This window comes from Melozone crissalis, unplaced genomic scaffold (assembly GCF_028551555.1).
Source record: "Melozone crissalis strain CALT ecotype California unplaced genomic scaffold, PUWL_Pcris_2 ptg000010l_1, whole genome shotgun sequence".
NCBI lineage: Eukaryota > Metazoa > Chordata > Aves > Passeriformes > Passerellidae > Melozone > Melozone crissalis.
Genome location: NW_026535788.1, coordinates 188,388 through 215,805, shown reverse-complemented (window position 1 = coordinate 215,805; position 27,418 = coordinate 188,388). Strand labels below are relative to the sequence as shown.

Sequence of the window (27,418 nt, the reverse complement as noted above, 5' to 3'; positions counted from 1 at the left end):
ATTGGTTAGCTGGGCTTCCCCTCCCGTCTCCACCCCTTCCCTGTAAAACTCTGTCTCCCCCCCGTGTTCGGGGCCATTTTGCTGTGGGTTTTTCCACCTGTTGGTTTGCCCTGTGCTGCCTGTGGGCTCTTCAATAAACCGACGTTTTACCCCCAGCAAGTGGTCGCCTCCTCTCTCGTCTCGTCCAGCGCGAACCCAAGTCCGCAATCCAGCCCAGCCCGAGGCCAGGACGCCAAGGGGGGCTGGCCTCAGATGCGCAGGGGCGTCGGCCGCTTTACCCCTTCAGCTAGCCGGACTTAGGGCCGTGTACGCCCTCGCGCAGTTTGCCGTCCAACGTGGGGGCCGACGAAGTGGACTTTTGACCACGGACTGGACCCTGCGGAGTTGGGATTTACTTACCCTCTGGACGCCAGACTACCCCGGGTAGTAGCAGGCTTCGTTTTAGAAGCAGCGCTCCCCGGCGGAAGGGAGTCGGGACTCCTCGCACCCTCAGAGGACGACTCCCCGAGACGAGTGACCTTCGCCTGGTTTTTTCTTTGTCGCCGCAGCAGGATTGGTGAGTTCGGGCCCCGTCCTGGGGACTCTCCGGCTTCCCCTCTGCCTTTTTAACTTTCCCTAGGGGTATATGCCCTGCGTTGGGGACCTACCCCCCCGCCTTCTCTCCTTGAGGTTTTTCCTCGTCCCCGCGCCGTTTTTGTTTTCTCTTCCTTTTGGGTGCCGGATTTCCCCAGACGTGGGGCCGCACCCATCACCCAATCTCTTTTTCCCTCCGGCTGTTTACCCAGACTTTGGGGCAGTGGGGGGGGCAGGGGCCGGCGGCAGGCGGCTCATTGTTTAAGTTCTCGTTGTTTCCCGGGCGTGCGGTTGCGTCATCAGAGGATTTTCCCCCTTTCTAGCGGTAGCAGTTTCTGCTCTAGAAAGGCGCAATGGGTGCCGGCTTGGGAAAATCCCAGAAGGAGGTTTATTATGTTGTGAAGGGTTTGTTGCTTGGGGGTGGTCAGAAAGCCCGCAAGCAGGAGTTAAAATGTTTAGTTAAGTGGGTATTTTCTAGGTTTCCCGAGGTCTCCCCGGAACGCGTAAAAGAGCCGCGGTTTTGGGCAGCCGTTGTGGCAAAATTAGAAGAGGCCATAAATTCCGGGGAGACAAAACTAGCCACCGTGGCGTATTGCGCGCGCAGAGTTCATGCGACACTCGGCGTGCCTGTGGAGCCTAAGAAATGTCCCGCGGTTTCTGGTTTGTCCCCTCGTTCTCCTCGTTCAGTTGCCCTTGTCCCCCAAACCTTTCCCTCGTCCCGTAGGCATGAGCCCTCGAGGGGGATTTTGAGGGCCGACCAGAGGCAGGGGGTCCATCCTGCCCCTGCTCCCCCTCGACCGGCTCGGCCTCCCCCTTCGAGGAGCCCTGGCCAGGCTCCTTCTCTTCCCTTACCCTCTACCCCGGTCCCCAAGTCCCCGGTTCCAAACCCCAAAGTTGTTCGGTTTTGCGACGACCCTCAAAAGGGGTCCCTTGGTGCCCGAGATGGCGGGGCCACGCGGCCGCTCCCGCCAGGGCTCTTTCTTCTCCTCCTAACCCTTTCCTCCCTAATGCTAACCCTTTCCTTCCCCTGGACCGAACCTCTTTTTCGGTTGTCCCTCCCCCATCTCTTTCCTCTGCTCCTTCCATTTCTCCGCCCTCCGATCCTCCGTCGGCTCCTCCCCAGGTTCCTCCCCCAGTTCAGCCCCCTGTTTACTCCTCCCCTGCTCCACCTTCATACTCTGCTCCGCCTCCGAACTCCACCCAGGGGGCGGAGAGGGGCGGTGTGCCGCGCCCACTCCCTCGCCCTGCCCCATTGCCAGACTCCGCCTCAACCTCCTCCAACTCCGGTTCCCACGGTCCCCCTTCCGGTTCTCACGCCTTGTGTTCGGGGTGGGGGGGGATGGATGACTGGAAGCCGGGGCAGGCGCCTTTATTGGAAGCCGCTCCGGTTACGTACCACCTCAGCGGGGAGGGGAGCTCTCAGGCCCAGTGGGTGCCTTTAGCACAGGCCCGGATTAAGAAACTGTGCAAGGCGCAGAAGGACTACTCCCGCGGGTCTGAATACTTCCGGGGTATGCTCCGGAATGCCCTTGCACAGGGAGATTTGGTGCCGGCGGACCTGAGGGCCCTTTTCTCTAGTTTAACAAGACCCATGGAGTTTAGGGTCTGGGTGGGGGAATGGAGGAGGGAGATAGTGGAGGTTCTCCCGATTCTTTGGGGGAATCCTTCAGTGTCTCATGACGCGGACGGTTTGGCAATTTCCCAAGAATATCTTTTAGGCGAGGGACAGTGGGCAGAGGGGATAGCTCAAGCAAAGGCCTTGTTCTCGTCTCAGCTTGTAGAGACCGCTAAGGCAGCAGAGCGGGCCTTTTATAAGCTAGAGGTGATGACCTCCCAATGGGAGGACGATGAAGTCCGGCAGGGGCCGCAAGAGCCTTACATGGTTTTTATCGAGCGCCTCTACAGATACGTGGAGGCGCAGGCGACTGGGGACGACGACAGGGAGAAGATGCTCTGGAGGATGGCGTATAGCAACGCCAACCTAGAGTGTCGGAAGGCCATCAGGAGGCTCCCTCGAAGTCCCCGGCCCACGGTGGAGGCCATGATAGAGGCCGTGGTAGGCCAGGTATCCTTACCATCGCGGCCTAAAAGAGCCTCAGTGGCTTTTGCGGAGGACCCCGAACCGGACTTCTTTGATATAGAAGCTGCCCCCGTTGCCGGGCCCCCAACACCCGGGTCCGGCAGAAGATCAACAGCCACCCACCCCTGCCACCTCTGTGGCAAGACAGGGCATTGGATGCCTCAATGCCAGATGCGATTAGATTATTTGGAGTATAGAAGGAAGCGGGAAAAGGAGGAGAGTAAGGGCACAAAAAACTAGGCCTGGAGCGCAGCCCCTCCCTGCGCGAAGACAAAAATGCGGCAGGCCACTTAACAACAAGCGGGGAGGGAGGAGACGACAGAGAGCTGCCGTACACACTGCCGGATTTGTCTTACTTAGTACCAGACTTGACCCATACCTGTGGTATTCAGCCTACACCTGCGCTTGACACCATGTCCTCTGTCCCTACAGGCTGCAGCTAACTAGGGACTTCTATCTCCCTAGTAGTGACATCCAGCTGGTGTCTGTCGACCTGCAACACCCGGGTCGCTGGAGGAAACTTGGACGTTGCAGGTGGACAGTCGTCGGGGACACAAAGCACACACCGCGAGACATTCACATCATCCCTGGTCTAGTAACTACCGACCGGGACCGTTTCGCGGTAGGGCTGTACTGTGTCCGACCCCCACTCTTCCTCCCTAAGGGACAGATCATTGCCCAGGCTATTCCGGTTCCAGATAAAGATAATTGGAAGAACTCCGTGGAGAAGACATCGCCTCCGACAGTAGCCTGGGCACAGCTGGTGGGGAGGGAGAAGCCCCGCCTGACTTGTCAGCTCTCGTTGGGAGGGGACAGAAAGATCGTGAGGGGTCTTTTGGACACAGGTGCGGATGTGACGATCATTCCCTCTCGGGAGTGGCCGTCACATTGGGACTTGCAAAGCGCTGCGGGCACAATCTCAGGTGTTGGGGGCCTTCAATTGGCCAATCAATCCAAGAGCATTGTGCAAATTAAGGGGCCCGATGGGCAATTGGCCTCTATACGCCCGTTCGTTTTAGATTATACCGAGCCTCTCTGGGGAAGGGACCTACTAGCCCAGTGGGGAGCCAGAATTGACCTCCCAAAGGCTCCCCAGGTTTTTCGGGCAGTGGCCACTGAGGAGCGCCAGACCTGGAAGCTGAATTGGCTGTCAGATAAACCAGTACAGGTCTTGCAGTGGCCACTCAACAAGCAAAAATTAAAAGCGCTCAATGAGCTCGTTCAGGAGCAGTTACTGAAAGGCCACCTGGTGGAGACAATGTCACCTTGGAACTCCCCAGTGTTTGTCATTAAGAAGCCTAATAAGGACAAGTGGCGGCTCCTGACTGACCTCCGCCAAATTAACAAACAAATAATGGACATGGGTCCTCTTCAGCCAGGGATGCCTTCCCCAGCAATGCTCCCCCAAAACTGGAATTTGGCAGTTATAGATATAAAAGATGGTTTTTTCCAGATTCCCCTGCACCCAGACGATGCCCCGCGCTTTGCGTTCACGGTTCCATCCATCAACCGTGAGTCCCCAGCCAAGCGCTATCATTGGCGAATGCTTCCGCAAGGCCTAAAGAACAGCCCTGTGATCTGCCAATGGTATGTCGCTTTGCTGCTGTCACCCATACGTACAGCCCTCGGGGATGCCGTCATCATTCACCATTACATGGACGACATCCTCGTGTGTGCACCCGACCACAGTCTGCTTGCCCATGCGCTTGACCTGACAACCAATGCGTTGCTTGCTGCAGGGTTCGAGCTCCAGCAGGACAAAATTCAGCGGATGCCACCTTGGAAATACCTGGGCCTCGAAATCACAAAGCGGACCATTGTTCCGCAGGAATTGGCTATTAGGACAAAAGTCCAGACCCTAGCGGATGTCCATCAGCTGTGTGGGTCTTTAAATTGGGTGAGACCCTGGCTAGGCATTTCAACTGAAGACCTAGCCCCCCTTTTCAATTTGTTGAAAGGGGGAGAGGGGCTGAGTTCCCCTAGGGCTCTCACCCCAGAGGCAGGGGTGGCTTTGGAGAAGATACAGAAAGTTATTTTGGCCAGGCAGGCCCACCGTTACCATCCGGGCCTGCCGTTCAAATTTATTATACTGAGAAAATTGCCACATCTCCCTGGCATGATACACCAGTGGGACACCAGTGTAAAGGACCAGGGGCTGGGTGACCCCCTCTTAATTATAGAGTGGGTGTTTCTCAGCCACCATCGGTCCAAAAGAATGACACGGCCACAGGAGTTGGTAGCCGAACTGATCCTCAAAGCAAGATCGAGGATCAGGGAGCTGGCGGGGTGTGATTTCGCATGCATACATATCCCAATTAAATTAGAATCAGGACAACTCAAATTAAAGACCTTTGAAGAACTGCTGCAAACGAATGAATATCTTCAGTTTGCATTCGACAGCTACACCGGGCGCATCGCAGTAGATCGGCCGGCCCACAAATTATTCAATTCGGAGTTTAAATTATCGCTGAAAAAGGTTCAGAGCAGGAAGCTGCTGGATGCCTTGACAGTTTTCACAGACGCGTCTGGAGCATCCCACAAGTCAGTAATGACTTGGAAAGATCCTCAGACTCAGCAGTGGGAGACTGATGTTGTTGTTGTGGAGGGCTCTCCACAAGTTGCTGAGTTGGACGCAGTCGTCAGGGCATTCCAGAGGTTCCCTGGGCCTTCTAATTTGGTTACAGATTCTGCATATGTCGCAGGTGTAGTGTCTCAAGCTGAGTCTGCGGTTCTTCAAGAGGTCACCAACAAAAGATTATTTGAGTTGCTTAACAGGCTCGTCGAGCTAGTCTCCCACCGCGAGCACCCTTTTTATGTTATGCATGTGAGATCACATACTGATCTGCCCGGGTTTATTGCGGAAGGCAACCGTTGTGCCGACTCTCTGGCCGCGGCTGCTGTTACGCAGGCCCCTCTCCCAGACGTGTTCGGCCAGGCTAAGATCAGTCACCAACTTTTCCATCAGAATGCGCCTGGCCTGGTCCGGCAGTTCAGTCTGACACAGGATCAGGCCAAGGCGATAGTGGCCACATGTCCCCAATGCCAACAAGATCAGATGCCTACTGTGGCCTCAGGGGCCAATCCCCGAGGTTTGGCGAGCTGCGAAGTGTGGCAGATGGACGTGACGCATGTCCCATCTTTTGGTCGATTGTGTTACGTCCATGTCTCAGTTGATACCTTCTCTGGGGCTATCTATGCTTCTGCCCACACAGGTGAAAAGGCAGCGGATGTGCAGAAGCATCTGCTTCAGGCATTCGCTGTCTTGGGCATCCTTAGGGCCCTAAAAACAGATAATGGCCCTGCGTATACCTCCAAGGAGCTGCGGAGCTTCCTGCAGCAATGGGGAGTAGTCCATACGACTGGCATCCCCTATTCCCCAACAGGCCAAGCCATGGTGGAGAGGGCCCACCAGAGCTTTAAGAAGATCTTATCCCGGCAACAACCGGCGATGAAGGTGGAGACCCCCCACGTCCAGCTGTCAAGGGCATTGTACACGCTTAACTTTCTAAATTGCTCTTTTGACAGCTAAAATCCTCCAGTGGTCCGGCACTTTGGCAGTCACCAGCAGCTGCAGCCTAAAGCCAGGCCACCGGTTCTTGTAAAAGATCCGGAGACCTGGCGGACGGAGGGCCCCTTTGACCTGGTGACCTGGGGGAGGGGATATGCCTGCGTGTCCACTCCCTCAGGCCCCAGGTGGATTCCATCTAAGTGGGTCAGGCCCTTCGTCCCGAAACAGAGGACTAAGAAGGAGGCAGTACCACAAGTCCGGCAAGCTTGTTGGCGTTGGCGGAGGAAACTACACCATCAATCTTTGTCTTTCTTTCCGGATCTTCCCCCAGTTACAGAAGAGCCCTCTCCTCCAGCTTCTCCTCCACCCCTTGACTTCCTATGTCATGTTTCCTCCCATTCACCCCCTGCTCCAGCTCTTACCCCCTGTATGTTTTACTTAAACTGGTTGTTTGGAGAAGAACCATTTTTGTGAATTCGTCATACTTTTACTATCTTATCTCATTTCAGTTACATCTCCCCCATGGCCCCCGTTTCAACATCGCTGACTCCCATCCCTAGCCTGCTAATGGCGATCATGACGACCTGCGGACTCCTTTTGCCACCTTCGGAGCCGTGGGTCATCCCCCAGCGGAAAGTCAACGTCTGGCGTGCCTTGGCTCAATCGTTAGGACAGGACAGTATATGCCTAGACACCGGCGCAGCAGAGGACCCGATGTCGCCTTGTGGGGATCCCTTTCTCTCCAGGCGAGTTTCTCCCTGCCTTCTAAAGTGCCTTTAATGCTATCCTAGCCCAGAGCCTCACTATCCTCCCCAGTTGTGATTCCTCCAACGCCTGGAGAGACGGAGTGAGCAGGTTAGATCCTGCACCCTCCGAGCCCACAGAGTTACATTTCCTCGGTTCGACCAATGCATCAATTTGCTTTCAGTTTGATTATACAATCACCCCCGTCGAGAGGGGTAGTGAGGTAGTGCTACAGTCCAAGTTAGAATACCAAGCTAAGCAGTGGTGTAAGGCTGTCCTAAAGATCCTCGGCCCCACCACTACCAGACGGACCCCTTACTCCCTTCCCCGAGGCGTGTTTTTAATTGTGGCGACCGGGCGTGGGCAGGCATCCCCTCTGGCCTGGTCGGAAGGGCCGTGCACTTTTGGCCGGCTGACACTGTTTACCGCCAACGTCACTCAAATTATCAATTGGAAGAAGACAAACATCACATCTAAATTGGCTAGACCTAAAAGAGATCTCAAGGATCTCATTGAGGATTGTGATGATGAAATTACTCATTGGTCACACTCAAAATCCGTCGCCTTTACCATCTTGTTGCCTTGGGTATCGGTGGCGAAGGCTCTAGGTGAATTGGGCTGTCTAGAGTGTTGGGTGGCTAAACAAGCAAATTTTACTTCGGCCGCGCTCTACGACCTCCTCACAGACGAGGAAATAACAAGGAAGGCGACACTCCAAAACAGAGCAGCAATAGATTTTCTATTGCTGCTCCATCATCATCACTGTGAGGAGTTTGAGGGCCTCTGCTGCCTGAACCTATCCTCTCGAGCCGAGGACGCCAGACATTCCATCAAGAGGCTGCAAGACCTTGACCATCAGGTCAAGCAAGAAACCTCTGACTGGCTGGGGGACATTTTCAAGGGTTGGGGCCTCAGCGGGTGGGCCGGTTCCATAATAGAATCTGTTTGCAAGGTTGTTCTGAGTTAATTAGTACTTTTAGTTTTCACTATTTTGATCCGCGGTTTGGTCCAGAGACTAATGGTCAGAGATACCTTAGCATCTGTCAACCATGCCGCAGTCCCGTCGGACAAGCCCATCGAGCTGGAAGACCTCTCCTCGGAGGCCGAAGAAGCTACAGATGAGGAAGGGGCGACCGCACCGTCCTTCGACCACCCAGGGGCGGGCGGATTCCAGCTCGAAGAAAGCGAGGCCTGGCCGGACCAGCCGCGAGATCCTGAATTTTAAGTTTCTGTGGACTTCCCGTTCTTTTTATTTTATTTGTTAAGAAACGGGGAGATGTTGTAGTGTGTTTTTAAGTTTCTTGTTTTGTTCCCCCATTTTAGGTATTATTCTCTCCCTGTTCTTTGTAAGATGGTTCTTCCCCCTCCAGTTTTCCCGCCACAGAGTCTTTGGCAGTTATGTTACCACGGTTACCGCTGTCCCCCTTATTTGTCAATCTCTCAAGTTACATAACTGCTCCTCCCTTATCCCACCATATAAGTAAAGTTTTCCTCCTCCCTGGGCCCAGTCAATCACCCCCCACTCCTCCCTGCTTTTGAGAACATTCTTCTCTCTGGGGGTCATAGTTGGCTGGCGTCCCAGGGCCCCTCCTTATAGGATAAGTTCTTGTGTCAGTTTTCTTATGTACCTCCCCACATGTTCCCCTATTGGTTAGCTGGGCTTCCCCTCCCGTCTCCACCCCTTCCCTGTAAAACTCTGTCTCCCCCCCGTGTTCGGGGCCATTTTTGCTGTGGGTTTTTCCACCTGTTGGTTTGCCCTGTGCTGCATGTGGGCTCTTCAATAAACCGACGTTTTACCCCCAGCAAGTGGTCGCCTCCTCTCTCGTCTCGTCCAGCGCGAACCCAAGTCCGCAATCCAGCCCAGCCCGAGGCCAGGACGCCAAGGGGGGCTGGCCTCAGATGCGCAGGGGCGTCGGCCGCTTTACCCCTTCAGCTAGCCGGACTTAGGGCCGTGTACGCCCTCGCGCACTGATGTTTTGCAAAAGTAGATTTCAGAAGCTCATTTTGCTTAGCGGAGGCCAAAATCACTTAGTCTTCTAGGTTTTGAATTTGTCATGTTTGCTTTACTAGGAAACACATCATTAGATTTTTGAAGCTGTATGTATAAAAAATTGCTACTTGGCCTTCATACAGCATTTTCAGCTTATGTGCTTTTTAATAGCACAATTGTTGTTTGACACAGTTACTGGTTGAAGTGGATTTTTAAAGTTATTCAATGAAATAAGTTAACATTAAAGTATTAAAATATTATTAAAAATTTCAACAATTGTATTAGTGTGAACTGTAAACTTTTTCAAAAATGGAAAATATTATGGTTTTTCCACTCTGTGTACTTTTAGAAAAGGCCTTTCATGTAATAATAATAAAGCTTGGTACTGTGGAGTATTGTTGATGGAGTTTAGATATAGAAAAGACAACTCTTTTTTCATTCATAACTCAGAATTTTATGGAGTCAACAACAGCAGTGATAAACTGTAAAAAGACCACGAGACATAAATCCAATTTAAATGCTCTGTCTTCTATAATTTCATTAGAAAAAGAAATAGATATAAAGTGAGGCTATGAGACTGTTTTCTATGGAAGTGTCTGCCATATAATCCTGTTTTCTAATGGTTTTGATTTTGCTGGAGTTTAAAATGCAAATAAATTCAGAAATCGTAGTCTTTAAAATTTCCACGCTGTGTATGCTCTAGATTGCTATAGCGCTGTACTCTCACTTTAAGCATTGTTGATGTGTCTTTTTTTGCCACATATTGAAGACTGAATTTTTACTTCATTGATTTGTACATGTTTCTGAGGAGAAACAAATACCAACCTTGTCACCAGTAATGGGGACAGGATTTGATATTTCTTGAAGACCTATTAAAATTAATATTCCCATTGCTATTGATGTCAGTGGAGTTAACTCTCAAACTTCAGTTTGAGACCAGCAGCTCCAGGCATGAGCTTAGATGGAGGCAGGGATGTAGTTCTTGGATAGAATACTCTATTCCTATACAGAAGGAGTAGTAAAGTTTTGGAAGCCAGCCAGGTCCAAACATTGTTGCTAAAACTATTAAATCAGACACCATAAATATTAAGGGCCAAAACATTATCGCTGCACATAAACAAAATTGCATACCCTGACAAATTTTACACATTTTGCTGAGAAGGAAGCCCTAAGATTTTAATTGAAAGGGAACCTCATGTTATACTGCTAAAAACTGGCAAAGAAAATGGTCCCTGAGAATGTTTGGTTTATCCTCTCAAATCCCTTCGTGACAGATTGTTCTTATGCTACAGCATTACCAGTTTGTATTGCTGGAGGAAAGTTTAATTGGTTCAGCTTCAGGAGCAATTAAATGGCAGAAAGTAATAATATCGTTAACATAGACTGTCAGCAAGTCCATGTGTTGTGTCTTTGTTTCCATGTTGATATTTTCAAGAACATGTACAAATGCAATGCTTTAATTCCGCTTCCAGTGCAGTCTCTCTGGTTTTGATTGTCACCTACACCAGGAGCAGAGGTCTGCCTATGGAGCTTGTTCTGACTGCACTGCTCACACTAATGCAAAGCTAATAATGATGGGGAAAGCACCACCAGTGTGTTGCTGTTCCATTTAAGAAGTCATTTTAAGGCTTTTTTGACTAATGGTCAGATCTGCTGCTCACATAAGTGAGCTCTGTGTTCCTGCGCTGCAAGCTCACTGGTCCTTTCCTCCCTCTTTCCACCTCTTCTACCCTATTTTTGCTTTTTCTTACATAATTTTTCTGTATGCAAGAACTGTCTTCTGGAAGACTTTTTGGAGACTTCCAAGAATTACAGTGGAACACTCTTCTTGATGCTCCAAGGAAAATAATGAAAACTGGTTGTGTTGCAAACATTTTCTCCTGTTAAATTCCAGATGTTTGAAGACTGACTGAAGATCTTTTATTTGCCTTAAAAGCAGGTCCCACAAAATGGCTTTGGGAGAGATACAGGAGAAACTTCCTCTGCAAGAGGAAAAACCGAACAGAAAGCCCAAAATACTAAGCTTGTTTGTGCAGGAAATTCAGATGATCTCTATTTCACTCAGGTCAGCTCTCAGGAGTGTACAGGAAACTGATAATTTACTAAAGGATTTCCTTTTGGATTTCCAGTGACCTGTTTGGTTACCACAGCAGTACTTTTTTGACCTGATGAACACTGGACATGACATTTTAGGGAGCAGGTGTTGGGATTTTTTGTGTATATTTTGTTTTGAATCCTGAAGAAATGTGGTGAGAGCTGATGTGTTGATTAAACTGAATTTGTAGAAACACTGCTAGAAATATGTGTTTATGAAATGTTTATGAAAGTATACAAAGAGTAGTGCATCAAAACAACCATACTGAAAGTTTTGCAGGAAAAAGAAACTTTATATTCTTTCCAATGTTGTTTAATATCTCTTGAGATAAAGTTACTTGCTCTGAGCACAACTCTCTGGAGCCTGGAAGCCTTCTTTCCTTCATGAAAGAAGTGGTATTTCATTTTGAAGGTTACTGCATTTATACCAGATGAGTTTTGAGCACAAAAGTTACTGCATTATCTACTGACATAATTTATTGTTTACTTGTAAAAGAGAGATGAAAAGCAGATCTCACAAGCAGTCCGAAAACGGATTTTATTTCAATTAGAAATCTTTCTGATGTTTTGTAGCAAACTTGTTTTAGATTAATTTGGATGAACCTTGATAGATTAATGAGTTAATTAGCGCCTTCCCTTTTTGCTTTTTGGTACAGGAATCAGGAGCTTAAAGACCTGGGAGAGCTTGCTCCTCACTGGGACAACATGCGCAAAAGTGTAATTGCTCACTGTGATCAGTTGCTGAGCATGTACCAGGACACTCTGGCAGAGCTTGGGAAGCATACAGGTGGGAATCTGTGATTTTATCTGGAACCTTTCAGAGCTTACTAGATTGTTAGCTATAAAATACTGGCATATTCAGTGGGAATAAAATACATAAAAATCTTAGAATCAAAGGATGGTTTGGATTGGAAGGGACCTTAAAGATTATCAAGTTCTAGCCCACCTGGACCAGGTTACTCAAACTCCCATCCAGCCTGGCCTTGAATACTTCCAGCAATGGGGCATCCCCAGCTCCTCTGGGCAGCCTGTTCCAGTGTCTCACCTCCCTCCACATTAAAGAATTTCTTCCTTATGTCTAATCCAGATCTCCTCATTTAAGTTTGAATCCCCTTGTCCTGTCATCACATGATCTTGTAGAAAGTCCCGCTCCAGCTTTTATTGTAAGCTCCCTCCAGGTACTGAGGCAGTAAGGTTGCAATTGCATCAGCCTGAAATCTCTTTCCCAAGCTGAACTGTTCCAATCAGCATCTCTGTGGCCTCCTCTGGACTCACTCCAGCAGGTGTGTGTCCCTCCTGCGCTGGGAGCCCAGAGCTGGATGCAGAGATCTTGGTCACAGAAAAGGAGAAATCCGATTTGAGTGTATTAAAAAAAACCAGTCTCTAACTGAAAGTCACCTTTTTGAAAGCAGTCGGTCAGCTGCTTAAATATTTGGTGGGGGAAAAAGCTCTTGTGTTGCACTAAATGTTGTATAATTATTTCCATTTTGTTGGCAGAAGTGACGTTTCTTGTATTTATGATTGTTTGTCATCATCAGAATATCCCAGTTCCAATTTTGGCATCTACTGTCTAGCCCAGTATGGCACTTCCTGATTCTGTTTTAAATAGTATCTATACGTATTTTCAATCTTTGCCTAATTAATCTTGAAAGCGCTCCATAAAGTGTCGTAAACAAGCCAATAAATACAGATAATGACAGATCCAATGTAATAATTATAACATTCAGGAAGATATTGAGGGGACATTTTGAGATTTTAAAAAACAGACAATATAATCTCTTAAACATAAACCCTGCAAGACCTGTGTTGTGCAAAGTGGCTTTCTAAAGGGTTTATAATGTTAAAGGACCCATCTTAATTGGGTCTTGAGAGAAATAATGTGGTCCTGGGAAACTGAGGTCATCCGGGAGGAGCAAATCAGCACATGTAAAAGAGAAAGGGACATTAATCAGAAAACAAAGCAGTCTAATACAAGATTGTATACAAGATCAGAAAAGCGAGCCAGACATAGATTTGATTTAATACTGTAGTTGAACAAATAGTTCCGTTGGGAGCACGTTGAAATTCAAGTACTTCTGAAGTAGAAATTGCTAAGATTAGGGATGTGAGTACAATTTTAATTCAGACTTTTCAGGTCAACATATTTCAAGGCATGCCAGAAACCATTTTGCTGTTCAGTGTAGCCAGTGCAGGTGTCTTTCTTCATCCTAAAACATCGCCTGAGTTTGTGTTGAATTGTTCAGAAGGGCAGATGGCACCTGCAAATAAAATTTCCCCAAAATATGCTCATGCTTCCCCAGCACAATAATCTCACGTTGGGCTTTTTGAGTGATACCCACTTGAACTCAACCAAACTATTTGGGAATTTAGTGGAGAAGGCTGTTAGGAGACCACCTAATTTCTTTTTGAAGTTGAGAGATTGCTGTGGAAGTATGAGGAAGCTACATTAGTGTTAGACAGCAATTTTGGTTTACCAGCATATTTATTGAAAATGGATGTTTAAGAAAGTTAAAACTATTTCAGATTTGAGTTGTTTTGGCAAACACTTTTATCCTCAGTTATGGGAGAATTTGAGAGAATGTAAAGCATTTTATTGTAAGGAAATATACCAGGAAGATATAAGTGTTAGGAAACAAAAAGCCCAGTAATTTCAGGTAACTCTAAAGCACAGATTTGGTGATATTGGGAGGGAGTGGAACTTTGAAAATTATTTGTTTGTTTCAATCTGCATCATGGGATTTCCTGTCTAATCTAAAATTTTGACTCCTGGCTGTGCTCTTCATCTGTATTAAATTATAATTTAAAGTTCCTAACTTAGGGAGCAGCCTGAGCATGCTTGGCTGGTCTGGAGCATCGTTGGTGCCCTCTGGCAGAGTGGTTTATATTGGGAGGCTCAGTGCTCAGTCCTGTGGCAGTTTCAACAGATAAACACTAGCAAGTCTTGATTGGGCAAGCAAAAAACAATTTAAAATATTTTCTTTATCTTTTTATGTGTTTGCTTCAAAAAAAGGCTGAACCTTGGCAAAACTTATTTAAAAATTCCATCTGAGTGAGAGGAATTTTAGTTCTAGTAATTAATAGTTGGCGAAATGATAGAATGTTGGAAAAGTGGCCTAGGTGAACGTTGGGCTGCCTGAGTTAGAAGACAAGGCCACCTCTCTTTCCTAATCTACACCCTTTTATTTTATACAGATTCTGTATTAAATGTGTTCAGGTAAATTATATTTTAATGCTGTCGGACTTTAATTATTTTTCTTTACGCTACCAAAAAACTACTCAAATTCTAATGTTTTGGAAATATACAGCCATATTAATTTGTTTTGTTTTGTTTTTCCAAGGCATCATGCCTCCTCTGAACAAATATATAGCTTTTCTTAAGATAGTTTGTGTTTCTTTATTTGACCTTTCTAGGAAGAACGCATAGCCTATTCAATACAATACTTTTCTTCAAAGAAAATAATCTTACTTGGAAAAATGCAGTGCCATCATAGCTCTGTAACCTCGCAGTTTTAGCACAGAATATACACAATGCACATTAACTGCTGCGTTGTCTCCAGCAGACTACAGACTGATTTCAGACAGCAGGGAAGAGTATCTGTCTCCCAGAATAAAACAGTTAGATTGCTCTGTGAATTAAATGCTGCTTTGCTGCTTCCAGTATGGATACATGCTGAGACTCAGTGAACATTTCATCTCCTAATATATAATTATCCATTGAAGGTAAATTAAAGACAACTCCTCACATACAAGTATTGTCTCCCTTTAAAAGGAATACAAAAACATCTGGGTGGTTAAGACAATGATTCTTTAAACTTTTGTTTTTCAGGTTCTTCCTTTAAATCAAGCTGTAGCAAAGGAGAAAAAACACTAGAATTCATCCCAATAAATCTTCATCTGCAAAGAATGCATGTGCATAGTCCTCGATTGAAAGGTAAAGAAATTCCCCAAGTATGACTAAGTGTGCTTTGAAACACAGTTTCACTGAAATCTAGAAATCACATCCAAAGTCAAAGCTCTGCAAGGAATTTCCCTGCCTCGTCTTCTGATGCCACAAGTTGTGGACAATTACTGCACATCTTGGAAAACTAGGGGCTGGTTAACTAAATTTCTTCCAAGTTCTTTTCTAAAAACAGATTCCAAGAATGTGCTCATGTTGTTCCTATGACACTTCAAGCAAATAAGTAAATGGAGAATATGTGCTATTTTGGCTCAGTGTTGAGTGAAAATACTGCAAACTTCCAACATCTCCTGGAAAGGGGGATAACTTTCTCTAACATGGTCTGTGGTTCTTTTTAACACAGAATTCTGTTGTTGCCACTTGCATATGATTTTAGCAGCTTCCTTTACAGATCAAAGATCATATTGATACATATATATGACCAAATGGCACAGTGAATAATTTGTTGATCAATTGAGATCTGATAAATTTGCTGTAACTACAAACACAGAAATTACATTCTGATATGGTTTTTGCCTTATTAATACACTCTGCATCTAAGATTGTAAAACAGGAAATAAAAACAGTGGTAAATTTCCTGTTTTGTACTGTGTGAGTATACATCCACTTCTAAATTGGGACACAGGGGCTTCCAATTATCTGTTAGATACTTGTTGGTTCAATATTTTGTTATTTGTTTTACTAAAAAACTGTGCCTCCAAATATTTCAACAAGATGGGGATTTATAGTGACATAATGTGATAACACAGATTTTAATTTAATGTTTTCAAGTTAATTAATTAACTGAAAAGGATTTTTAGGTTTGTAATGGGGGCCAGAAGCTTAACGTTGTCTTTTCAACAAAACCTCTTTGTGAACAGGACACTGTTCTATTTGCTAAATAAAAAGAGAATTTGAGTGAAATCTGTGACTTACTTAAGCACCCACAACTTTTACAGTACTGGAGTTTTGTTTTGCTTTTTAATGAATTTTCTCCCTTCTTCTCCAAAACCATTTTGCTTTGCACACATCATTAATTGATAATCAAAAAGAGTACAGGAAGAGATAAATGTTAGAATTGTTCTAGTTGTCTTCCAAATTTGGATCTTCAAATTATAAAACTCTGCCTCTGTTAGTTAACTGATGTTCTTCCCTGTGTCTTGTATTAGATATATGCAGGCTAAGCAGTTTGCAGCAATTGCTAATTGATCTGGAATAGGCAGCACTTCGATATGAAGTTGGTCTTTCTCAGCTCATGCTTTGCTTGGCATATATCAAAGGACACCTGGAATATAACCAGGAGAATGATACTGGAAGGGGAAGAATAAAAATTCATGGAGGTGGCATTTAAACAAGCTAATGATCCATGGAGGTGTCATTAGCCCTTACACTATCAGATATCTTAATTTTGGGAATGCAAGATAGGTTTTTATCCCATCTATTGTATATACACATTGGTATGTGGGTTTTTTTGTGTTTGACATGTATAATAATAGGTTTGCTTTTCCTGAACTTTTGTTTGGGTTGTCATTGAGTACTGAAATGGAAGAGAAAGTGTGCTTAAGCTTTCAGTAGGAGTAGCTTTGAGGAAAAATACTGTTTTCCTATGGGTCAATGGTATCCTTATCCATTTGATAAACCCCACATTGTGCTCTGTTCATCATACTAGAGAACTTAAATCTGTATATTGACATAGCTTTGCTTTTGTTTCTGTTTGCAATATGTGCTTGTTTTAAATAGATTTGGTGAACTGAAGTGGTTTTTGTTTTGCATCTGGCCAGTTTAAGACACTGACTGCCTCCTCCTCCTCCTTATTGTCAAGTATCAGTGGAGTCCTAATAGCTGAAGAATATGTATTAGTGATAATCTGTATAAAGACCTAAAAGAATGGGCTATTTAAGAACCTTGAGGCTCACCTTAGGCAAATGAAATTATGTCACTTCTCCTTTTAAGTGGATATTGAAGAGTCACCAACTCATTAGAGCTCAAATCAATTTGAACAAATGTGTTCTGAGATTCAGCTCAGGAAGTAAGGCATAGTTCATTAACTGTGAATCATTTGTACAGTGCTCATGCTTCTGGGCATATTTATCATCACAATGCAAGTTCTATTTTAGGAGAGGTCTAGATTTTAATTTACATGGGAAACTTCTTTGAGGAATAAAACAGTTCTCAAAAAACATCCTGTAACGTTTCCTTTAGAAATGCATTTTAAAGATGAGGCATTCGGAACTGCACTTTTGTACCTCCAGTAAGTTCAGGTACAAAACAGGTACTTACTGTAAATGTAAATTTTTAAACTTAGAAAAAAATAGTTATGTGGTGTGGGATGTAATTAAATCTTCATCTCCACCCTGAGAATCAATCACGAGCTCTTTGAAAAATGATGTTTCACCTCCAGTTCTGTAAGCATATATCCACAAAAAGAATTCATCCCCTATGTCATAAGGCACCAGGTATATACAGAAAGAGACAACAGATTGTTTTCTCAGCAAGCATTTCATTAGTATGATTTATTTCCTATTCTGGTAGCTTCTCAACTGACTTTGTGTTTATAAACATATATAAGAAGTGTATATCCTAGAGCAGGGCTCACCAATTCAGCATTAAACACCATTATATCTGAAAGTACAGTAGCATTACATCCGAACAAATTGAAGCTAGAAAAGGAATAGGGATTTTTACTAGCCTAATTGACTTCTCTGGGAATGCAGTGAGTTTGTTGTCATTTGAAATCTTTTAATCAAGATTAGATGCCTAAACAAAGAGATGCCTTCACTCAACCAAGAGACAAGCTTGATGCAGGAATTATTAGCTGTGATTCAGTAGTCTCTATTATTCAGTCAGACTATTCCATCAAAATGGTCTCTTTTGACTCTAAAATGCTTGAACATGACTACAAGTTAAATAATGAAAGGGGCAATAGAGTGGAATACGCAATGGGCCAATTTACTTGTCAGCTTTGTAAACTGCAGAGCTGGAATATTCTTCTACTCAGTGGCACATAATTTACATATAGCCATAAATCAAATGAACTTTTTAAAGTGTGCAGTGGCTGTATAGAAAGATTGATTAGCTCTTGGGCCTTCTTGGGACATGGATTATCAATTATTCCCTGGAAATTATATAGACTTGTCCTTACTTTTTGTGGAATAGATGTCATAGTGTTTCCATGATTTAGGGATAGAAGCATTCAGATGTCTGTGTTCCTCTGTTCCCATTCCAGATGCTCTGTATGATGTTATCACTGTGGGAGCCCCAGAAGCACATTTCCAAGGATTTAAGAATGGTGGTCTCCGGAAACTGCTGAGTAAATTTGAGGCTGAAAGACGAAAGTAAGTATTCTTTCCAGCAGCTGGGAAAATACCATTAAGGTTGCATTAAAATGCTATAAGCTCACTGAATAACAAAACAGTTTATCCTGCTGAATGAATGGAAGATTAAAATCTGGTAGGATTGAACACTGCATTCATAAAATATTCCCCTTTTTTCCCCTGCTTTGATGAAAATTGAAACACGCTCTACTTCTTGTGTTAAGACCAATTTTGAGTAAACACAGGAAATTACCTCAAGCTGTGCTGCAGGGTGTTCAGGTTGGGAGGATTTCTTCATGTAAAGGGTTTTTGTGCATTGGGACTTGTGGTGGAGTCATCATCCCTGGAAGTGCTCAAGAAAAGGCAGGACTCGGCACTCGGTGCTGCGGTTTAGTTGATATGGGGGTTGTTCTGTCAAAGGTTGGACTCGATGATCTTGGAGGTCCTCTGCAACCTTAATGGTTCAAAATTATGATTTTTTTTCCTTGTATTTTAGGAAGCTGGAGGTATATCAGTACTTGAAAACCTGCTGTTCAGAATGAGCGATCTCTTTGGCAATTCTTGTGCTAAGAGGAATGTATCTGTAGACAATTTTTAAATACAGAAATTGTAACTTAAGGTAGCAGCTTTATTTCTGACAGGCCTGGGTGTATGCTAAGGTAGAAGTATTTTTAGTACGCTGTGAAAAAACAAACTACTCTTATTCTTCAGAAAGCCAAAATAAGACTAATCAAAAATAAAGGTTTCAGTTTATTGTGGAGCTCAAATGCTTTGTTCACTGTTGAACATGCGCCAAAGTGTTAGTCACATCTTTTCCTAAGAATTGGATGTATTTGTGTTTGTTGCTGTGGCTGTTCAGATTTTTTCAGTAGTTGTGACTGCTCAGTGCTCCAGCTGATGGTGCCAACTGCAGTGTTACAGCATTCCAAAGGGAAAGCAGGGAGGGAGTGCTCTGATCTAAATTACCATGACAGTCCACAGCAAATTAATTCCATTATAGTCAATGCTCAAAAAAGTTTCATGGATAAAATATCATAGAGAATAAAAGGGAAATTATTCAATTCTTCTGTTGACTTCTAGGTTGAATAGGAGCTGGCATTAATATTAACATCAAACAAAACCCAGCAGATCTAGTTGCTTTGAAAGCTGTATTATTGAGGGGGTCTTGCTTGCCCTACACAGTATAAAAACCCTGTTAAATCTTCAAAAAGCTTTCATTTCCCTGACCACCTCTGATGCTGAAACCTGCCAATGAAACACGTACATCATGTTGATCACATAAGACGCATCGAGAAACTCGGTGTTAATATTCTGCTGTCAGCAAACTGGTATGGGCAGCCTCATCCCCATCATATGAGGGCCTAGAAAGTACATGTTTTCTGTTGAAGAAAATGTCTGAAGACACTTCTTAAAGTATTTTCTCCTTTACTATCTGATTAATGCAGTTGCAATAGTGATTTGTGGGTTTTTATCATAAAAATTTATAACTGAAGCCGCTAGATATAAATAATATAATAGACATAATCCTTTAAAGTTATATGATATAAAGTAGCATTACAGTTCTCACAGTGCTCACCTTTCAGAAAATGAACCATTTCTTACTACATTCTCAATCTTATAATGGACAAATTTATTTCACTCTGGCGACAACAGTGCTACTTTGCATGCACCTGTTTATTTTGCTGGATAAAGGTGTTTTGAGGACACCTTGTGTCCCCCGGGGCACCTTCTGCAATTTGAATTTCCTGTTTTATGATGGGGCTAGATTTTCTGAAGATTTTGTTGAAGGAAGAAGTGACACCTTGCGATATCAGTCAGAATACAGAACGAACAGGAAAAATGCAGATTCAGCAGCTGTTTTCTCTAGGCTAACTGAGCTGAAGACCTAATGCAGGACGTGGGAAGAGACTAGTTCTCAGCCAATCCTAGCAGCTGTCTAGATGTGACAGAATTGCCTTGCGTGTTTTTGACCTTCAGTCTGATTATTAGAGCAGTTTATCAAAATATTCAACAGTGTCAGCATATTGCAATATATTTCTTGCGCAGTCTTAGACTTGTGGAATTTGCAGACAAAGAGAAACAGTTATCTGGTAGCATTTGCAGTTGCAAAACAAAAACAAGACTGAGACATATGTTTTGTGAAAGTTTATCAAGCAGAAGAATGTGGAAAATGTGTATGTGAAGATAGTTCTGGCGTCTTTTCTATTACACAGAATATCAATCTTTGTGCAGACACAAAGGGAAAGTCCTGTATAATAATATTTACAAAAATGCAGTGGCTTTGCAATTCTTCTCTCATTTATTACCATCAGGAATGTCATATCCAATTTTTATAAAAGGCACATTATAAAAAAAAAATAGGACCTGAAATGAGAGCAAGAAAGGCTTTTCTTTTAAGTGAAAAGTTTCTGGTATGTGATCTGAAGAATGTCCATAAAGCAAGTTTAGGACTGAAATGACCGCTGACAGTCATGTGGTTATGGTTAATGATGGCGCCAATATATGGAAATGGTCAAGTGTGGTTTTATATGCTTAGTGAAAGCTTTCAAACTTTTCCCAGAAAGCATTATAATTCAGTTTTCAAAAGGTACCTGAGTCATAATTTACATATGAGAGGTATGTTTTCATTATGCTGCTGCTATTCTGCACTGGACCTACCCATGCGGCCTTTACCCTAATGCAGAAGTTTCATGCAGTTTGTGCCTTAGGACACCTGTGAAAAGTTTCTCTTCTGCCTAACAGTGCTTACATACCAGAGCTGCATGCAGCACTAAGCTTTAAAAGTAGCTGCAGAGGAAGGAATGTCGCTTACTTGTGAGTGGGAATATCTGTTTGTGAAGGCTAAGGCCACAGAAAACCTCAGCTAGTCATACATGCAGCAGTGTGAACACAACAGTTAGAAACTTCAAACGTGTTGTTTCTGAAAAATAATTACACATTCTTCTAGGGGGATTGAGAAAGTTGCTCTCAAATTATGAGAGGAACTAAATATTTGAAGTTGTGTCGTGCTTTCTAGGGTTCTGAAAATGTTTAAATTGTCCAAATAATTACCAGTCTGGTAGTGCACTTCATTCTGAAGAGTCATTCTCTCTTCACTAATTCCTTTACTTAAAAGCTATGATTTACTTAATTGCAATGAGAACTGCCCACACCTTTGGTGTCACTGCCCTCTTTCTTACAAGTGGTGTCTGTAGCTTTTCTGCTGCAATATTCAGTGAAGCCTAGAGCTGTGGGAGATCAGTGAAAACTATCTAGGATTTAAAGACTGAGGGAAATCCCAGAAAGGAGTTAACTTGATAACAACATTAGCCAGATTCAGCCTGCAAAAAGGACTTTTTGATAAAGGGAGGGAAAAGCCTGATGGGGAATTAGAGAAGTGTCAAGACTTTTAAGACTATGTCTTCACTGCAATTAACATAGACTGTTGCTCTTTGTCCCTGCCCTATCCACTGAGCCTGCTGCTTGAGGGTTCCAGTGGATGTAGTGCCAGATCTGACTCTGGAAGTCATCTCACTAACAGGCTCTCCACCTCAAAGGCAGAACTGTGGCAGTTTCTTGATTACTCAGAGGGACAGAGGTTTGCTTGTTTTTCCTAATTCATTAGGAGGGACAGTTTATATTATTCACTTTGCTGAAATACTCAGAATTATGACTTCTACTAGACATGGGTCTAATAGACATGAGTAGCTCATGTAAGTTGGAGATGCGTCGTAATTTAGATGTGGCTGGTAGTAATGGCAGCTATATGCCATTAATCCTGATTGCTTCTACAAAGAATTGTATCTAGGAATGAAGACATTGGTGAAAGACAGAAAAATAGAATGGATATTGGGGAATAGAAAATTAGAATTGGGTATTGAGAGTATACCTCAGCAAAATATGTAAGCAAGAGCCTTCATTTTAAAACTGCTTGAAGCTATCCTTATTTGCCAGAATCATAGAAAATGCTGAATTGGAAGGGACTGATCAAGATTTAGTTTCTAATTTGTAGAAAACTAAAGAGAAGGAACTAGAATTCACTCAATAAAAGGCACAAAGGGGAACTGGGGGTAGGGAAGAGATCTGGACAAAGACTGAAATGAAAGCGAATGCATAAAGTTCAGAGGATTGAACAAGTGTCAGTATTTGGTCTTGGTATGCCAAATTAAGAAAGAAAGAAAGTGGTGAAATGGCTGAAGGGACTGAAATACTTCAGACAAAAAGGAGAGAAGGGAGATACAAACAGTACCAGCTGGGAGTAGCATGTACATTCCTCTGGCATTGGTGATGTGCCAGGAGGGGCTTGGGTTCTTTTTTTCCTGTTTTAATCTGAAGCTGCAGAAGATTTTGGTTAGTTTCTCTGAAAGACTAAACCAGGGCTTTATAAAAGGAAGGGTTACGTACCAGAGGTTCAGGTGAGGAGCTGTGGGCTGCAGGCAAGAGCCAGTGGGTGTGTGCATGCTGTCTGAAGTGGTGTTTGAGAACAGTGGTGTAAGAGGATATTGCATAATTTGTAGGGAGGAAAAGAAGAAAGAGGGATAGGAGAAGTCCTGCAAAATAATTGCAGTAGTTTGAACAGTGGACAGTAGGAAGTTTGCAGTGTGCATTTGTGTGGTTTTGAAGTAATTCACTTCCGCACCCATTGCTGGGTCTCTTCTTGCAAATCAGATGCCTGTTCTTTATTGGAGATAACTCTGTTTATCGTCTCTTCCTGGACATCATTGAGGCCAATCAAAACACAGTGTGGGCCACTGATCAATTCAACCTTAATGGCCCACTTGGAAAGACTCGGTGAGGCAGTCAATTCTCTTTTGGGGAGCTCAGTTGGAAGAATAAGGAGCCTTATGCTCTTTGATATTATTACCTGACTTTGTCAAATATTTTCTGTCTCTAGAATTACAGTGTTTAAAAGAAACACATAAAAACATGGGGGTTTATGTTCAGATCACCCACTCAAAGGAATTTTGCACTGTATTACTTGGAGCATGTGGTGGTGGGCTGTTTCATGCCGTTTATGCTTTTACTGTTCAAGGAAAGGTTTGTTTTTACCCTTAAATGCAGGATCAGTGGTGTCTGTGAAGTTCAGGCATCTGGCTTTTTTTTTTTTTGCAAAAGCAGTGGTAAGATTTTTAGCACCATAAGCATTGCTGTTAATGGCAGAAATGAATTTGACATGATGTGACTCTCTGTTATCACAGCACTGGATACCAGTGTATTTACTATTCACCTGAAAACACAGCCAAGGCAAAAGAAGTTCTCAGCAACATCAGTCATCTGCAGCCTCTCATATCAAGCCATGCAGACCTGCTGCTCAGTTCTGCAAGCCAGCGTTCTCCAGACAGCTTGAAGAACTCTTTAAAGATGCTTTCAGAAAAAGTAAGATTCAAATCCTCACTGCAATGGAAAATGGAGTAACCAAGTCTCTCTAACTGCTGGGGAGGAAGGGGGAGGGGGTTTCTGCATCATTTGACTTTCACAGCATCAGGAAATGTTAAATAAACTCAGCTAAAATAAGCATCAAAATGTTGTTATTAGAAAAATAATGTTATTTAGCATTTCTGTAGGCCTTCCGTATAGAAAATTAATGAAATCTATAAAGATTGCTTTATTAAAAAGTGTAATTAATTTAATTTCATGTAGCTTCTTCATCCTCTAGTGGCTACATAGTGGAGTTTATGAAAATATCAACAATTATAAATAATTTTGTAGTATGAGAAGTCTTTTTTTTTCATTCTCTTTCTATGATATTTCAAGCTGCTGGTTATGGGAGGTAGTTCAAGCCAGGTTGGTGTATAAGGTTTAGAATAACAGCATGATCAGAAATGGTGATGCAGCCTGGAAGGAGAAGCTGGGAAATTTGCTCTAGGAGATCTCAAAGTTTATTTCTCTTTTTCCTATTATATCTGTCTGTAGCTGTAACCTCTTCCTCATTTTAGTTCCTTTAGTTCTAAATTAGAGAAGATAATGTTTGCCGCTGGTCTCACAGACTGATAATGGAGATTAGCTGAAGCCTGTAGTGCTTCCCAGCATATGTTACCCTATAAAAATATGAGCCCTTATATGAATAACAATATGAACTCTGTGACCTGAGAGCTTGTGAAGAGTTTCCCATTTCTCCACGGGCCATCCCTTCAGCAGTATGATCCCAGTATGGCTCAATAACACGATCAGTAACCATTTCCATGCATCTTCAGCTATTGGGAAGTGACAGCCCTGTTGGTCTGTTGAGCACCATTACCCCAGCAGCTCCTCGTGCCATAGGAGGGTTTCAAATATTGATATTGAGCTTGGCCACTTGCTGGGAAGGCATTCCAGAAGAGCACTAGGGAGAGGAACATCGCTCTCAGCGGCAGATGTGTGAATCCACACTCGCTCTGAGAATGTGGAGTCGCTCTGAGCGTCAGGGGTGATGGAAGAAGGCAGAATTCAGCCTGGAAATGAAACAGAGGAATTTAAGGAGGGGGACTGTAGTGATTATGGTGTACCTCTGGATGCAGGAGGGCATTTTTAGCTGTGCATAGAAGAGTGAAGCTGCTCTGTTAGAGGTTAGTTCAAAGAAATCTGTATGCACAGGCAAAGCCAATCAGGCAAAGAAGGGTTTGTTCTGAAGATCCAAGGGGTGGTTGCTGAGCAATGTGCATTTTCTCTGCCATTGGCCTCTGGACAGGAGGAGGGGATGATTTCAGAGGCAGGAGCCATGGTACTAAAGTACTGCTTGAACCATGGCTCGCTAGAGACTCTGGCTATAAAAAGGGGACAAAAAAGACAATTCATTCAGTTTGCTAAAGCCTTAGGTATTTTACATTTATAGCTGGTGGCTTAGTTGAGTGTGTTCATATCAGCTTTTCAGGACCAGGATTAAATTGCTGTTAGTGCATGAGCTCAGGTTCCCAGAAGAAGGAGTCTCACCCCATGTACTCCTTGGATGTCTGTCTAGCCTCCACCTTTTGCTTGGAAGAGACAAATCCAGTTGTCTGAACAACTGCAGCAGGAGTGGTTCAATACCTGCTTCCCTGTCTATTACCAAATGCACTCCTAGGAAAAGGTGGACAATAGAGAAATAGGGTGGATTGCTGAGGAAGCAAGTGTGCTGGGACAGCTGCTTGTAAAGAGGGGAGGAGAGATGGGGAAGAGAGACCAAGAAACAGCTTCAGGAAAGAGAAATACAATTTCAAAGCCCTAAACTCAGTGAACCCACACAATACTGAAATTAGATCCCTCATGGTTAATTCAAAGCCTTATATTGCTGTCTTGAAATATTCTGTCTGTATAGTCTGGTACAGTACTGGAGAACCAAGACTACCAGAGTGTTCCTGCTTGCATTTAACACAGAGTAGCACATGCTCTGCTGAGTATAATGACATGATATCTGCTTGTGCTCCTGAGGCATATGTAGTGCTTTGCTATTCCATCTTTCCTGCACTTTTTGTATGTAAAAAATAAATGCTCTGATGTTTTAACTGGATAGATATTTAGAAAGTAAACATCTGTTTGAAGCCATAAAAATTATTTGCCTGGTGATTAAATTCTGCAAGTTTATTAAAAAACATATCACTTGGTATATATAAGAATTCTTTCTATAATTATTAGGTAGCAGTGAGTAAATCTGAATTATCAATAATGTGAATTACATTAAAGTGTTCATGTTGGAAATGGAAGGACTGGCTGCATGGATTGAAAGTGGAAAATGAAATCAAATAATTCCACTGCTGCTTCTTAAAAGGAGCTTATTTTCTCCTGTTAAGCATCTCCATATATAATTTACAGTTTCCTGTAGTGTTTTCCTGAGACTAACCTTTTATCATCCCTTTTTGTTAGTTGATTAAGGAAGCCTTTAGCTATCGACAAGTGTATCAGCATTTGCAGCTTGCAGCAGGCTTGATAAATTAATTTTCCAGCTATGCCTATCTTTGTTTGCAGAAATACTCTTTAGTAGAGTATCTGAAAGAATTTGCAGAGTTTTTATTTCTTTGTATAGACTGGTTTTGTGATTTCAGTGCAGTTTCATAAATAGTGATGTTCTGCAAATTTAGCTGTACTGAGCTGTTAGAAAGTGAAGTTAAAACATAGACTGCTGTAAAACCAATGGGATCTCTGAATGGAATTTAATTACAGAATTATTTGAGTTGCTGCATGAAAAATGGAGTCGCACTTCTGTACTGATTTTCTTTTAAAAACTAAATTTCCCTATAAAATATTTCTATTCAATTATATTACTTAAACTTTGCAGTCCTAGTGGGCATTATTTACATCAAGCTATCCAATTCTCCTAATTTTTTGAAATGTAAAGTTTTTTTGAGCGTTATTCTGAACCAGAAACGTGAAATTTTCTCAAACAGACATTGTGGGGAAGGTAGATATTAAACCTCAGCAAAACCATGATATTGCTGTTTTTAAGGGTAGACAAGTAATGGAGTTTCAACTCTCTTGCTATGGAACTGTAGAAGTGTTGAAGAGGAGCTTTGCTGTTACCACACAACCCCTCAAATCTCATTGTGCCATGGTAAGGCAAAGAATGGTGGGGTGTGATAGCACTATTCCCCAGAGACTAAGTCATTCTCCAGGCATGCACCATCTGGGTTGGAAATGTAGAAAACTGCAATTGTCCTGCAGAGCAATTCAGGACAACGAGGAGACAGTCCTGAGAAAACTGTTAAAAAATGGCCTTTCCCTCAGGCACCAAGTTGGTAATGAGGAGAAGGAATGGGTCTGGTAATATCGCCAGGGAGATGAGTAGCGTTGCCAAGTCTAAAGAATCCCAAGTCAGGTCTGATTTTGGTTTTAAAAAATCAATAATTTTTCTTAGATGTGCCTGCAGTTCTTATTTTTAGAACTGTAGAGATTTATTTGGAGTAAAATTTTCAGCCCGTCCATGTGAAACAATTCAGAAAGCATTTTTTTGGTAAACATAATGAAAATGGGAAAGGCAGAAACTTCTCATTTAAGTACCTCACCTAGCAGCTGGAGCCTTAAGAAAACCATTAATTTTTTAGAGCCTTTCTGTCTTAAATATCTGTAAACTTTTGAGAGGGTCTTGAGACAGGAAGGCAAGAAAAAGAAGTTGAGTAGGAGTGGGTGCAAAAGAGGAACAGGTAGCATGAAGAAAGGGATAGGATAAGAAATGCAGAAACTGGGAGAAAAGACTTCCAGGAATCTTCTCAGGAGTTCCAGGGAGGTGCTGGCACTTGGCACTTGTTTG

General features: G+C 43.4%; 1 protein-coding gene across 1 annotated transcript in view; it reads left to right on the top strand.

Annotated features, from left to right (window-relative positions):
- The window catches only part of LOC128933540 (inositol polyphosphate 4-phosphatase type II-like), a gene marked incomplete at its 5' end in the record, with an annotated part of 97,131 nt that overhangs the window by 18,754 nt on the left and 50,959 nt on the right, over window positions 1–27,418 (top strand). The window contains 4 exons of the mRNA XM_054270542.1: window positions 11,646–11,776; window positions 14,816–14,920; window positions 18,153–18,261; window positions 23,418–23,595. Coding sequence (XP_054126517.1) covers window positions 11,646–11,776; window positions 14,816–14,920; window positions 18,153–18,261; window positions 23,418–23,595 — 523 coding nt within the window. The remainder of the gene's footprint in view (window positions 1–11,645; window positions 11,777–14,815; window positions 14,921–18,152; window positions 18,262–23,417; window positions 23,596–27,418) is intronic.